Raw genomic sequence first — 12,938 nt, 5'->3', positions numbered from 1 at the left:
CAAACAGGAGGTGTGGTCAAATAAGACAACCTATCCCCTCCTACCTGTACACAATAGCATGCTATTTAAATCGCACAACCCACTCTCAATGGGACTATATGAAGAATACATGCAAATTGTATTCAATTTCTTATCCTTTTCCAAAATAGTGTGGTTGTGCCATGTATGTTTATTGTGAAAGTATGGATTACTACTTAATACAGACAATGGTACCGTCCTGTTACCTCTACGTGAATGCTTTTATTTAGTTATCTGGAAAAAAGTACTTTTATGTCGCCCTATTCTCGGTGTTATAGGACGCACACACCCCCCCGGTCAGCCGCAGTGGTTCCTCCCACCTGCGCCGCCCTCGCGCTTCGGAGCGAGCTTCCGTCCGGCTCCTTCAACCCGCTGTCAGACTGAGCTAAAGAGGACACAGCTACACAGCTAGCGTCATGTTATCGCGATCCAGATGTGCATACCGGACGCTCGGTCGTTCTCTGTCAGCGGTGAGCCAGGTAGGTGGGACACTTAGCTGAGCCGCTGTATCAACTCTGAAACCATTTGGAACTGATCAAAACGAGATACAGCTAATTAGCTCAATGCTAGCGTTAGCATTGTGAAGCAGGGCCTCAGCAAAGTTACCAAGGGCAGACAGTCAGACACTGCCAGTGAGCTCAAGGAGAAGATAACAGTATCCCGGTAACTACCTGACCGTTGAACAGGGGGTCTTAACGTCGTGCCCCCCGCAAGTTACATCATTGTTGTTGTTTCTCTATAACTGGTTTTGAAGTAAATTAGCAGCCTTGGCAGGCTAATGCTAGCTTGTTATGGTGTCGTGTTTGTAAGACTGAGGCGTGTGTAGCTAACGTGACAGAAATAGCCCATGTCATGTTTGACATGTATGTGCTCGAGCTTCAGGTTTCAGCTGTGTCTTCAGTGCTTTAAGCCTCAGGTAGTGAAGCTGAAACATAATCCCGACGGTAGTTAGTTACTCGTGTGTCTTGCCTGCTTCAAAGGGCTGTTGTGCTGGATCATGTGCTGCATTGGGGTGTTTATGAATGCAGTCAGTTGACAGTTTATTAGTTACACTTGGTTAATAATAATAATGTAGTCTAGAACAACAGATATGCAAGCATACATTCATGAAGATTACAATGTCCATGTTTGTGTTGAGAGTCCTGGAGAGAGGCGCTCACTTCTGTGCTGCTGTTATGTATTGTTCTAGAATTGTTGCCATGGATACTACTCAAACAGAACAGAGTGGAAAAAGTTAATGCAAGAAGACAAAAGCCTGGATTGAACTCAATATGTTGGTGGTTCATCAGGACGCTCTGCTCTCCATGGTTCATGATCACCTCCAGCTGGTTAGTGAGTCAGAGAAACCAAAAACTCAAGAAACGTGACGGCGGCATGCCTGAACATGCTTCATTGTACTGTAGAAGATTCATTTGTGACTACTCCACCCTCCTCCGGCATCCCACATCAGTCGGGTTTAGGTTTAAACGAGCGACTCCATCAGACAAACGTCAGCGGAAAAAGCAGCCAGAACTAACCAGGCTTCTTCACTAGAGGCCCTGCCCTCAACATCCCCTCAGTGACTCATGGTCCACTTCACAGTCAGCGTTGGAGAATCCGGTGGTTTAAACTGAAAGTTGAGGCAAAGGAGGTTCCTCATTTACTGCTGAGGTTATTCAGAAGGTTTTAAAAGCGGCTTTCAAAACCATGAGGAATTCACACACAACATATGAAACTGATTTTTCACTTTTTATGCTTTCAGGCAAATAATGTGCTGGTCCGACAAAGTGTTTCAGGTAAGTGTGCTTCCGATGAAGGACACTTCACCTTCAGCTTGGTTTGAGAACCTATTGCAACATCTAAAACCTGCAGTCTTCATTTTGTTGCTCATGAATAAACAAGCTTTATGAGTGGATCATCCAAAGCAGAATAAGTGATGCTTGCCTGAGATCTCTTAGGAGCCCACAAGTGGTTAATTGCAGCTCTGAGAGAACTGCACTCATCTCTCATGTTACAGCCTCAGGAGAAGCAGTTGTTGTTGTTGATTTTCTTTCTTTTTCCTTTTCCTCTGTTTTTCTTCTTCAGGCCTTCCTGTCTGCAGCCAGCTAGTTTACAGGAACTCTCAACCGTAAGTGCTCTCTAACATTCTGTTGTGTCTTTGAAAGTATTGTGTGGTTTGTACAATTGCATTTGTCTAAAAAAATACAAGTAATTGTTTGTTTTTTCCTTTGACTTTTAGATGTGAATTTCCATCCTCAGCAAATGTCTTTCACATCAGATACTTCAAGACATCTGCTGTCCACAGTATGTATTTCATCACTTGTCAACAGTACGTATTGAAGACCACTCTGTTGTGTTTCAGTGACAGCAGGGGTTGTTTTGGGTCTTTTGTACAGGGGATGAGGTCGTCACAGTCAAAACGCCGGCATTTGCAGAATCTGTTACAGAGGGGGATGTGAGGTGGGAGAAAGGTGAGTACAAGTCAACATATCTCAGGTAAAATGTTGTTGGTGTTGTATATTCTATTACCAATGAGCCAAATGTTTGAAGTGATCATATGTCTGCAAATCAAATCCAAGCTCTTTCATTGGTTCTGTTTCAGCGGTGGGCGACTCAGTGGCTGAAGATGAAGTGGTGTGTGAAATTGAGACGGACAAGGTATGAACAAGAAGGACCATCGACCCTAAAATCATCCCTCGTATTTATGTATTTCTTCTTAAAGAGAGTTTGAAAGCCTCGTCTGTATTTTGGACTTTCAGACCTCGGTACAAGTCCCCGCTCCAGCAGCTGGTGTAATTGAGGAGCTGTTGGTGCCGGATGGAGGAAAGGTAGAATCAGGGATGGCCCTCTTCAAACTCCGGAAAGGAAGTGAGCTCGGTTATCATTTTATCACTGAATTAAACTGAATTGTGTTTGTTTTAATAAGCTGGAGGCAGCGTGACGCCTGAGCCTCACGACCGTTATTATAGCAGTACGTTTATGATGCTTGACGTCTGATGTGTTTGGATCATGACACTCGTACCACATGTGTCCTTCTTCACTTGTGTTTCCACAGCTGTTCCTGCCAAAGCTGCTCCCTCCCCAGTAGCAGAGGCACCGGCTGCAGCTCCACCTCCTCCACCTCCAGCTTCAGCTCCCACTGCAATGCCTCCAGTGCCTCCAGTGCCTCCACAGGCTGCACAAGCCAAACCTGGTGTGTTTCCGTCTTTATCGTATACATAAACATTCTGCAGAAAGCATTTATTTAATATATACTACTGTGTTTGGCTCTTATTGTCACATTCTGTCTTTCCTTCATCAAGTTTCTGCCATCAAGCCCACGGCTGCAGCACCAGCTCCTGTGACATCAGCAGGCAGAGGAGAGAACAGGGTAACACACCCGCTGCAGACTCACGCGTGTGTTTTGTTTCTGTTGTTACATTAATATTGTAAACAGTGAAGTGTGTTCTTCTGTCCAGGTGAAGATGAACCGTATGAGGTTGAGGATCGCCCAGAGGCTAAAGGAGGCTCAGACCACCTGCGCCATGTTGACCACCTTCAATGAGGTGGACATGGGGTGAGCCTGACCGCGTTGTTCCAGCTGTCTTCATAGTGTTTACATTGGTCTGAACCGTAGCCTGTTAGGACCACAAGCCTCCGCACTAAACACCCTGCTCACCGTTCAATGTCTCATTTACAAGCATAGGATTACAACATCTCTCTAATACCGTCTCAATTATTCCTCAGCAACATTCAGGACATGAGGAAAATCCATAAGGATGCATTCTTGAAGAAGCACAACATCAAACTGGGTTTCATGTCAGCGTTTGTGAAGGCTGCTGCTCACGCTCTGACCGACCAGCCTGCCGTCAATGCCGGTAAGACGCCGCAGGCTCACTTCCACTGTTTGATGAAAATGAAACGTTCCCTGAAGCAGCACAGCCAAGTGTAGTTTTTAACAAACTTTATTTCCGTGTTTTGCTGCAGTTATTGATGATTCAACCAAAGAGATCGTCTACAGGGATTATGTAGACATTAGCGTCGCTGTGGCGACTCCAAAGGTACGACTTCTGTTCCGTACAACTTTACGTTTGTGTGTTAAACACTGTTGCTGCTGAACGCTGGGCACCATTGAAGACTCCTGTGTTTGTTCAGGGGCTTGTTGTACCGGTGATCCGTAACGTGGAGACTATGAACTTCGCTGACATTGAGAAAACCATTAATGCGTTGGGAGAAAAGGTAAAGAGATGCAATAGGTGTCCCAGATGCTCGTCATTTTAGACCGCAATGCAATTTTGATTAAACCAATTTCTACTTAATTTACCATTTTGTGTTGCGTGCCTCAGGCCCGTAACAACGCGCTGGCTGTTGAAGACATGGACGGAGGCACCTTCACCATCAGCAACGGGGGCGTGTTTGGCTCCATGTTCGGCACACCCATCATCAACCCGCCACAGTCCGCCATCCTGGGCATGCACGGCATCTTCGAGCGACCCATGGCCGTCAATGGCAAGGTGAGAGTTATGTGTGCATAGATGGTGAAAGCTTTTAATTATTAAACGCCACGTGAAATAAAAACAAAGAAGAAGAAGCCTTATAGAGACAAGTCTCCAACAGACGTGAGGAAACGCCCAGACAGACGGTGATCCTGCACACTGATGTGGATCTGTTGGTTTCCAAATTCCAAACTGCCTTCTTTTTGCTTCGGCAGGTTGAGATCCGGCCCATGATGTACGTGGCGCTGACCTACGACCACCGGCTGGTTGACGGCAGAGAAGCGGTCACTTTCCTACGCAAGATCAAAGCGGCGGTGGAAGATCCCCGCGTGCTGCTTCTGGACATGTGATGTTTGTAACCACATCACTCTCATGTAAACCAACGCCACGTCACAAAACACGCACAAGTCGTACAAAAAAACAAATCTTTTGCTGTCCCTTTAAACGTTCCTTCAGACCTCTTGGGTATAACGAGGTTTGAGGTCAGATACGTAGTTTTAAAATGGGCTTTGGCTTCATTCTGCCATCTTCCGCCGGTTATTGTTTCTTCTACATTTCAATTTACTCACATTTACGTTCCACGTTTTGGGACATAAATTGGCACACGGGCTTAAAAAGTTTCAGATAATGACCCATGGGTGTGTCGTCGTAGCCGTGGGCTCTTCAGATGGAAATAGGAGGCAGCAGATAAACGCTCACTGCATCCTTGTCACGTTCGTGCAATCCTGAAACTAAATGGCTTCTCCGGGCAGCGTTGGGCTGCGTGACTTTCTCCTCCGCTCGTTAGTCGGTGCCTCTTGTTTCCACAGCCGGAGCTCACGCAGATTAGTTCAAGATGTTTCAATGGTAACACAGGATTGAAAGAATGTTCTCGGTTTGCTGATAGTAATTGTTACGAGCAACAGTCTGGAAAAGGGACTCTGTGACCGGGACACCGGGTTGTTTGTTTGGATCATGTTCATCCGGGTCCTGTGTATCATTTTCATTTAATTAATAATTGTGGATTCTTTGACCATCAAAGTGTTGATCAAACTACTCCTCTCTCTTAGTAAGAACAGCCCCTCAAACTGTACAAAACTCTTCAATATGTTGGGAATCGTGTTCAAAAAGCACAATTTGGCAGCAGGTTTTTCTGTTGAGATTTTCATTGTGCTCTCCTAAATATATATATATATATAAAACACTTGTATCTATTTAAAGAAACAATTTTAAACATTAAACATCTGGAGAGTTTTCTTTACTGAAGTGTCTTCAGACGTTGTACATGCTGTGTTCCAGACATTAAGTCTCGTTCTGTCAGTGACTAATCCATGAATAACAATTCAGATCATCAGTGATCTTTAGTCTGAAGGTTCCAGCTTTACTTTGTTTTGTATGGTTTTAAAATGGGATCTCTTTGGGTTGTGAATATCGATATTCACACATTTGAATACGTCGTATTGAGCTCTGGGAACTCGTGATGAGCATTATTCCTAAAACTGTCTGAAGACCAAACGATGGCACAACGAGAGGAACTGAACTTTCCACCTTCAGCCACGGACTGGAATATATCGACGTCGTGATAAAAGCACAGGCCGAGGCGGGGGAGCTCTTCTTGGCTGAAGCATTTTATCTCGTGCCAAATCTATTTTGCTCCCCCGAATTCTCTGCTGCCGATGAATTCTGTGCAGAAGACCGATCTTCAAAGCCTCATTAGCCGGCCGGCCGCCCGGCCCTCGAGGAGCTCCGGATAATGGCCAGTCTCTGACGAAGTCTTCAGGGTTGCTTGGCTCTTTTCTCCCACTTCACAAACACAGGCTGGAGTGTGGAGTGTGTGCAGCTGTGTGCGACGCCCCTTCAGTATTTCTGTTTACTTTAATAATCACGGGGGACAAAGGCTCCCGATGTACGTCTTTGTTTCTCTGCCAGCACCTACACAAATGTCTGAACAACACTGTTTGGAGGAAAAAACATCGAATTCATTATGAGAACACAAAAAAACCCAAACATTAGATTACCATGAGAATACTGGAGGTCCTAATGGGCCTGAATACAGCAAACAATGATACAAGGGTCCCTTTAATTTAATTATTTACTTTATTACCGCTCAAGATTCCATTAGCGCTTTCGAGATGGTGGTAATTGGCAGCCTGTGCCAGTGGGTGCATAGATATCTGAAGGGCTTGTTGGCAGGTTTTTTGTTTCTTCTTCAAAATTTGGCCAAATTTGTGAATTTCCAATTGCACGGCTCAATAAGATGTGGGTTTTAAGTCTTTGTGTCCATTCACATGAAAGATGGCCCATTAGGAATTGGCAGCTAGCTGTTTGTTTTCATTAAGCCACATCAGAGGGATCATTTACCTAAATTATTCTGTTAGTTCTAAATAGATAATTATATCAGTCAGATATAAAGAATTGTCTTTTAGTCCAATTGGGACAAAGTGTGCTTTGAGTTTAAGTCGTCCCTTTACCTTTGGAAGTTAAACTTGTGAAGTTAAAGAGTGAAGGCTTCATGTGCTCTTCATCCAGTGGAACATCTTCACACCGTTTGTCAGATGAATGATCCTCGTCAGCATGGACCAGCTGATCCTACCTGACATCCTGTTGTGGGTTTTACGTCAGTTTGATAATTCTGAACGCATCCCTCATGAATGCAGTCCGGGCCAAATTAATCACAACGGCGTTCCAGCAACAAATGGACCAAAATCAAAATCATAACTGCGTTAGGTGTAGTATTCAGATATGAACAGAAAAGCATGAAATAGCAGCCGGAGTTCCAGGTACATGAAGTAAAGTAAAACTTCCCCCGTCAGGACCCACAGTTCACACGTCTCTGCTGGTTCTGACAGGATCACTCAATCTGACCGTTGACCACGAGAGGCTCCACAGACCAGGTACGGTTATAGTCCTTCATAACAGACGACAAATGTTCTGCTGATATCCAGTGTTAATATCTTGTGCACATGCGATGAGATGTTCAGAACTTTTGGAAGTTCACTCTTCAGTTTATGATGCAAATAATCAACTCTAGTCAAATCTGTCTGCTGGTGTAGTGTAGACCCTTTAAAGACCACCAAGTTCTTTTAACTGTTCACTTTATTAGCTTTGTCTCCGTTAGCTTCATCCTCAACTACTGTCATTTACACTGCAGAAACGAGTATATTTAACAATCAGACATGAAGGTGCATGACGGTCTGATTTCTTTAATATTTTCAGTGGGCGAATGAAGGGATGAGATGAGATGCAGAACAAGGAGACATCAGGGTAAGCTCTTGTTTCAACAGTTCACACAGGGTTCAGAACATATCTTCACAAAACCCCTTTAAGGAAAACTATATAATCATATATATATATATATATATATATATATATATATATATATATAAAAATGTATAAATGAAGTGGGATGTTGGTTTAGAAGAGTGTCTTCATGACCCACAGCATTAGGTGTCAAGCCGTTGACACGTGAGTCAATAAGGAGACGGTGCGTCCCGTCATTGTCTCCTCTGGTTACCGCTGGAGCCACCAGACAGGAACAGAATGCACTGTGGGATATCACGCCTTGAGACAATTCACCCTTAATAAACCCACTCTGCAGGGCCTGCTGAAGTGATGCATATTCATAACGGTGCCGTTTCATTCAAAGCTAACCGGTGTGGTGAAAACAACTAGCTTGCATCTGGCCCCATTCTTTTCCTCCTCTCGCTCCTTTGATATGGACGCCAGCGCTCTTCTTCTTCCTCCTCTGTTCTGTTGTCATACCACAAGATTATTTTTGGATGGAGAGAATGAGGCGGAGGACCCTGTGGCCCAGCCGCATGCACAGCTGGCGGTGCTCAGGTGGGTGCAGCTGGTTGGTGTCAGAGGTTCAAGTATTCATGCTGGACAGAATTGGGTTGAGCTAAGGACCCCGGTGGAAGGCGAGGGGAGGGGCTGTTATTAGGGTACACCTGTCAGTGGATCACATTACCATTGGGTTTGTGAGGTCAGTTGAACCTCCTTTTGAGTAGCTCTATTTATGCTAAAAATTATTTTTGAAAAAAATGTGAAATTGCCCCATCGTGAGAGTTGTATGGTGAAAGAGGAGGACCTGCTGAATTTTCAAAGTCACACTGCTAGCAAATAAAGAACACAATCCAATGAGAGACTCCATTGGGTTTTATTAGAAGACGTCCACCTAATGCTCCTCTCAGCTGCTGTAGTCTGGATCTACCAACGCTCAGCAAACTCACTGCAACAAAGAGACGACGACTGAGTGAACTCCAAGCACTGAAGACCACCGGTTCTGTTTCAGAGCCTGTAAGTGAGCCTCCAGTTAGGGTTGTTTAGTCAAACAATGAGTCACTTAAACCAATGAAATCCAAAATGTATTCAGCTTTCAACATCCAGGCAAATAGATCTGAAAGGATCTGTGAGGTAATGAACCGAAAGGCAAACAGGGAAAGCCCATTTTGTTTCTATGTGGGTGACCCGGCCCTTTAAAACTAAGGACTTTGGTCCAATACAAACCGAGAACTGAATTTATTTTTAAATGATAAAAGTTACTACGGTTTGTGTTTCTTCGCATAAGAATGGTAAATAATGGACGACTAAAGGGATGATGCCACAGACTCACCTGTAGCTGATGGTGGCTGTGCATTTCTTATCAAACCTCTTGATCAACCACTCCAGCTGCCGCTGATCCAGAGGTGCGTTGGCTTCCTGCATGCATGACAACATCTGTACAATAGTGACTCTGAATACTTCAGACCAGCTAAGTACTTTCTCTGCGATAGATTTGTTGTACTTATTGATGTATGAATATATGATGACCTTTACAGCCTTCCTGAAGGCAGAGGTGGAGACATTCATGGTTCCTTCTTTATCCAACGCTTGGAAGAAGTCCAGGATGCTCTCATGTCGCTCTTTGAGGAAGTTCTAGGGAAGAAACCGGATCATGTTTCACGAGCAGAAGATATCCTTTTTTTACGATGCTTTAGACAATTTTTATAAGGTCTTGAGCTTAAACACAATCTTGTTAGTATCCCAGTTCTTAACGTATCTGTCAGCAGAGTTCTCTGTCCTCCTGCTCACCTGAAAGACCTGGAGGGCCGTTATGTTCCTGGTGACGGAGCTCATGACGCTGTGCCGAACAACCAGACCGGGACGCCTCAGACGGGCTTTGTGCAACAGCTCCACAAAGGTCTCACGAACAAAAACTGTCTGCACGACACGTATACATGGTCAGCATGTGTGAAAGTACTGCAGTCAGATGTAATCCTCACATATTCACATACAGACAAGAGTCACACTTAAGCTCATATGCAGAGGTGAAAACAGTTTTTCTGCACTTACAGAAAGATCCATCTCCTCCACGGCTGAGTTCTTGTTTTCTGTGAGTGTTTTGAGCAGCGACAGAGCTCCGATATTTGTCAGTGGGTTGTGGGAGAGCTGAGCAGAACACAGACACACAGACCTCACATTTAACATGCGTGACTTTACAGATTGCAGCGATGCCGATCAAACGTGAGGATACCAGCGCGTCTCGATTCCCCTTCCGTCCGCTCACCTTGAGCACCCTGAGGGTGGCGTTGGTGGCCAGGCCCGGGCAGAGGAGCGCCGCAGCCTGATCGTCTATGCGGTTGCTGCTGAGGTCCAGCAGCACCAGCGTGCTGTTGTGTTTCAGCGCTCGACCCAGTGACTCCGCCTCAACGGGGCCAAAACCGTTCCACGACAGCCGGAGCCGCTTCAGAGTGGAGTTGCTCTGAAGAAAAGGTGTGAGTGAAGAACAGCTGTGATGGGAGAACGGGCCGTTAAATATACACCGAGTGTCACCTTCAGTCCAGCACTCAGAGCCACTGCACCGCCCTGACAGAGGTGGTTCCAGCTCAGGTTTAGGACTTCCATGCCTACATTTGTGGCTTTGAGAAAGGAGAAAGAAATGTAAAAGGTCTCAATAGATTTGAAACTTGAACCCACACATTATTCATGAAGTCTTTTTAAAGTCAAGCTGAAATTAAAATGAACTTTTGATGTAGAATCTGTATATACAGTAGTATATCCTCAGTGCTAAATATCTCTTTAAACACCAGGGATTTTGGGGACTTTGGCGTCAGCAGCGACATTCTCCTGATGCAGTCAGAGATGAGCGACTGTACCTAACATGTCCCCCAGGTTGTGTCCTTCTGTGTCACAGATGTGGTTGTGACTGAGGTCCAGCTCCTTGACTACGTAGTCACCCTGAGAATAAAAGGAAACGATGAAGCTTGATGCGTCTTTCATTAGATGGGATGTGTTCATGAGCTCAACAGATCACTTCTCTGTCCTAACCTTTAAAGCATCAGCGAGGCATTTAGCAGCAGAATCATCAAAACCGTTTCCTAAGTGAAGAAGTGGAAGTTCATTGAATGACTAGTTTAAAGAGGAGCCGTGTTCAGAGGCGCACATACAAATATGTCGACGGGTGAAAGACTCGGTTGGTCACCTGAGAGTTTGATGGATCTGATGTAGTAGTTGTCTGATAGCATTTTGGAGATGATTTTTGCTCCATCAAGGTGCAGCTGGTTGTTGGAAAGATTCTGAGACGGAGACAAGCATCAGTACGAATACAGTCGATCAGATGCACAAATCGTCCGCTCCTCTTGCAGGTCAGGACTGACGTGTTGGACGGTGTGAGAGGAGTTACCAGACTCTGGATGGTGGTGTTGGTTTGAAGCGTGTCCATCAGAGACTGTGTCCCCTCTGCCTGAAGTGCGTTGTCCTCCAGCTCCAGGTTTGTAACGGCGCCGTCGTTCTAGAACATGAAGGAATGAGTGTTTTCTCTGTATACAGCTACAGCATCAACACCAACTGTACAAAGGGAACAACTTCAGTTCAACACTCTTACCTCAACCATCCTTAATTTAGTCAATGATGACTGACGTTGGTGGTTACTGTACTGAAGTGGGTCGTCACAGTGAGTGTAGATGAACGGATTGAAGCCCTACTTGCAGAGCTATGGCGAGAGCTTTGGCTCCCAGCGGTCCCAGTCCGTAGTGGTTCAGGTTGAGACTGGCTTCACCCAAGTGACGGAGTAAGGAGGACACGGGGACGGCGCCCGTCCTCCGGCAGGCCTGCAGGTACCGCTCCGCACGGGTCAGACTCTGGTTCTGATGGGTGTCATCTAAAAGAGGAATACAGCAGAAAGAGGTGAATGTTGAAGACTAGGTGTCCATTGTCAATGAATGTCTGGCTATTTGAACCTACTGTCTGTCTCCAGATCACTGTCCCACTCTTCTCCACTGTCTTCACCCTTGGCTGGCGTCTCCACCCGGTCCAGGTGTCCGTTGGCCAGGCCTGTCTGATCAGATGGCTGCTGCTCCTCCTCTCGCTGCTCCTCGGTGACCTCCTCACAGGGATCCATCACAAGCCGCCAGGTCACCTGTATCTGCACTACGCATGCGCCGGTCCGAGGAGAGAGGTGTGAGCTTTTACTGAAAGGTTTTTCTGTTACAATGTGAACCGAACTACAGCATGAGACCGTTTTAAACTCAACGTACACCGAGTCACAAAGGTTCAGACCGTTTCTAGCGGTACCGTTAGCTAACCGATCACCTGAGACTTAACGGTCGGTTACAGCAGACCAACGTCTGAAGAGGGGACTTTAACGTACATTTAAAACTAGTTAGGATCCGTGTTTTTAAACACGTTCACGTTAAAGTGTAACGTTAATGTTTCTCTATTCAGACTAGAGGAAGCAGCTCACCTGAGCGAGTTTTTGTCACTTTCTCTCGAGTGTAACGAGTCACAGAAAGATGAGGGTTTAACGGCTGTGACTCACAGGATGTAACGTTAACGGTCGAAAAAAGCACAGACGGATATGTAAATATTAGCCGTTAGGTTTGTCGTCATATTATCTGACCGCGTATCGATCAGTATTGTGATGTAAAATAGTACACGAAAGGTTCCACTAGATGGCGCTGTTGACCGCGGTGCGAGTTGAGGCATGCGCACAGTAGACCCCACTCAGGACAAAACCCACTCCACAGTGAACGTCATGTTGTGTGAATGTGGTGAATACAACATTGTTTTTAGGACCTTTCCTGCTGTCCAGAATCAAATGTCATCAGTAGGTGAGCGTCAGCAGTACTCTGACTAGAGTAATCACATTACAGTGATGATGGTTTTATAATGTAAATGGTGCTAGTAAGTGTTCTTCAAAGAACTAAGATCACTGTCATGATAACTGTAACAATTAGAGAATATCTGTCCTAAAGCTTTAAAGAAAGTCAGAACATCTCAGGATACATTTAAAGAAAGATAATGCAGAGATAACCCAGCCTTGAAGAAATCAACGAGTTGTAAGTAAAGCTCTGCTTTTGGCGCTGTGCCTCAGCTGAAGAAACAGGATTGCGCAACGTGTCACTTGATGGTTCTACATCGTGACTGGGCGGAGCAAACGAGGACTTTTGACTAAATACATCGAAAAACACTTGTGATTGTTGCACAAAAAAACAAGAAGACACGCCC

General features: G+C 45.3%; 2 protein-coding genes and 1 long non-coding RNA gene across 3 annotated transcripts; 2 read left to right on the top strand and 1 right to left on the bottom strand.

Annotated features, from left to right (window-relative positions):
* The first annotated feature begins 348 nt into the window (after positions 1–348).
* On the top strand, positions 349–5,712 carry LOC137882361 (dihydrolipoyllysine-residue succinyltransferase component of 2-oxoglutarate dehydrogenase complex, mitochondrial-like). The gene is made up of 15 exons (XM_068724639.1): positions 349–497; positions 1,760–1,793; positions 2,083–2,125; positions 2,237–2,301; positions 2,394–2,468; positions 2,600–2,655; positions 2,757–2,865; positions 3,053–3,190; positions 3,300–3,367; positions 3,456–3,553; positions 3,724–3,854; positions 3,964–4,037; positions 4,132–4,215; positions 4,323–4,490; positions 4,688–5,712. The coding sequence occupies exons 1-15, from the start codon at positions 435–437 to the stop codon at positions 4,820–4,822; spliced, it is 1,341 nt and encodes a 446-aa protein (XP_068580740.1). The 5' UTR covers positions 349–434; the 3' UTR covers positions 4,823–5,712.
* A 2,922-nt stretch (positions 5,713–8,634) lies between these two features.
* LOC137882336 (leucine-rich repeat-containing protein 74A-like) lies at positions 8,635–11,883 on the bottom strand. The gene is made up of 13 exons (XM_068724592.1): positions 11,676–11,883; positions 11,417–11,592; positions 11,116–11,223; positions 10,915–11,008; positions 10,761–10,810; positions 10,589–10,670; positions 10,266–10,351; positions 10,000–10,194; positions 9,786–9,881; positions 9,525–9,653; positions 9,264–9,368; positions 9,067–9,152; positions 8,635–8,682 (listed from the first exon to the last, which is right to left on the bottom strand). Exons 1-13 carry the CDS (start codon positions 11,830–11,832, stop codon positions 8,661–8,663), a joined length of 1,386 nt encoding a protein of 461 aa, XP_068580693.1. The 5' UTR covers positions 11,833–11,883; the 3' UTR covers positions 8,635–8,660.
* On the top strand, positions 9,589–10,053 carry LOC137882337 (uncharacterized). Its single transcript, XR_011103941.1, has 3 exons — positions 9,589–9,633; positions 9,788–9,825; positions 9,935–10,053. It is a non-coding gene; the product is annotated as an uncharacterized lncRNA (long non-coding RNA).
* Positions 11,884–12,938: the final 1,055 nt, after the last annotated feature.

Source organism: Cebidichthys violaceus, unplaced genomic scaffold (assembly GCF_023349555.1).
Source record: "Cebidichthys violaceus isolate CVI_PGR_0920_01 unplaced genomic scaffold, fCebVio1.0.p SCAF_31, whole genome shotgun sequence".
NCBI lineage: Eukaryota > Metazoa > Chordata > Actinopteri > Perciformes > Stichaeidae > Cebidichthys > Cebidichthys violaceus.
This window is presented reverse-complemented; position numbering and strand designations above follow the sequence as displayed.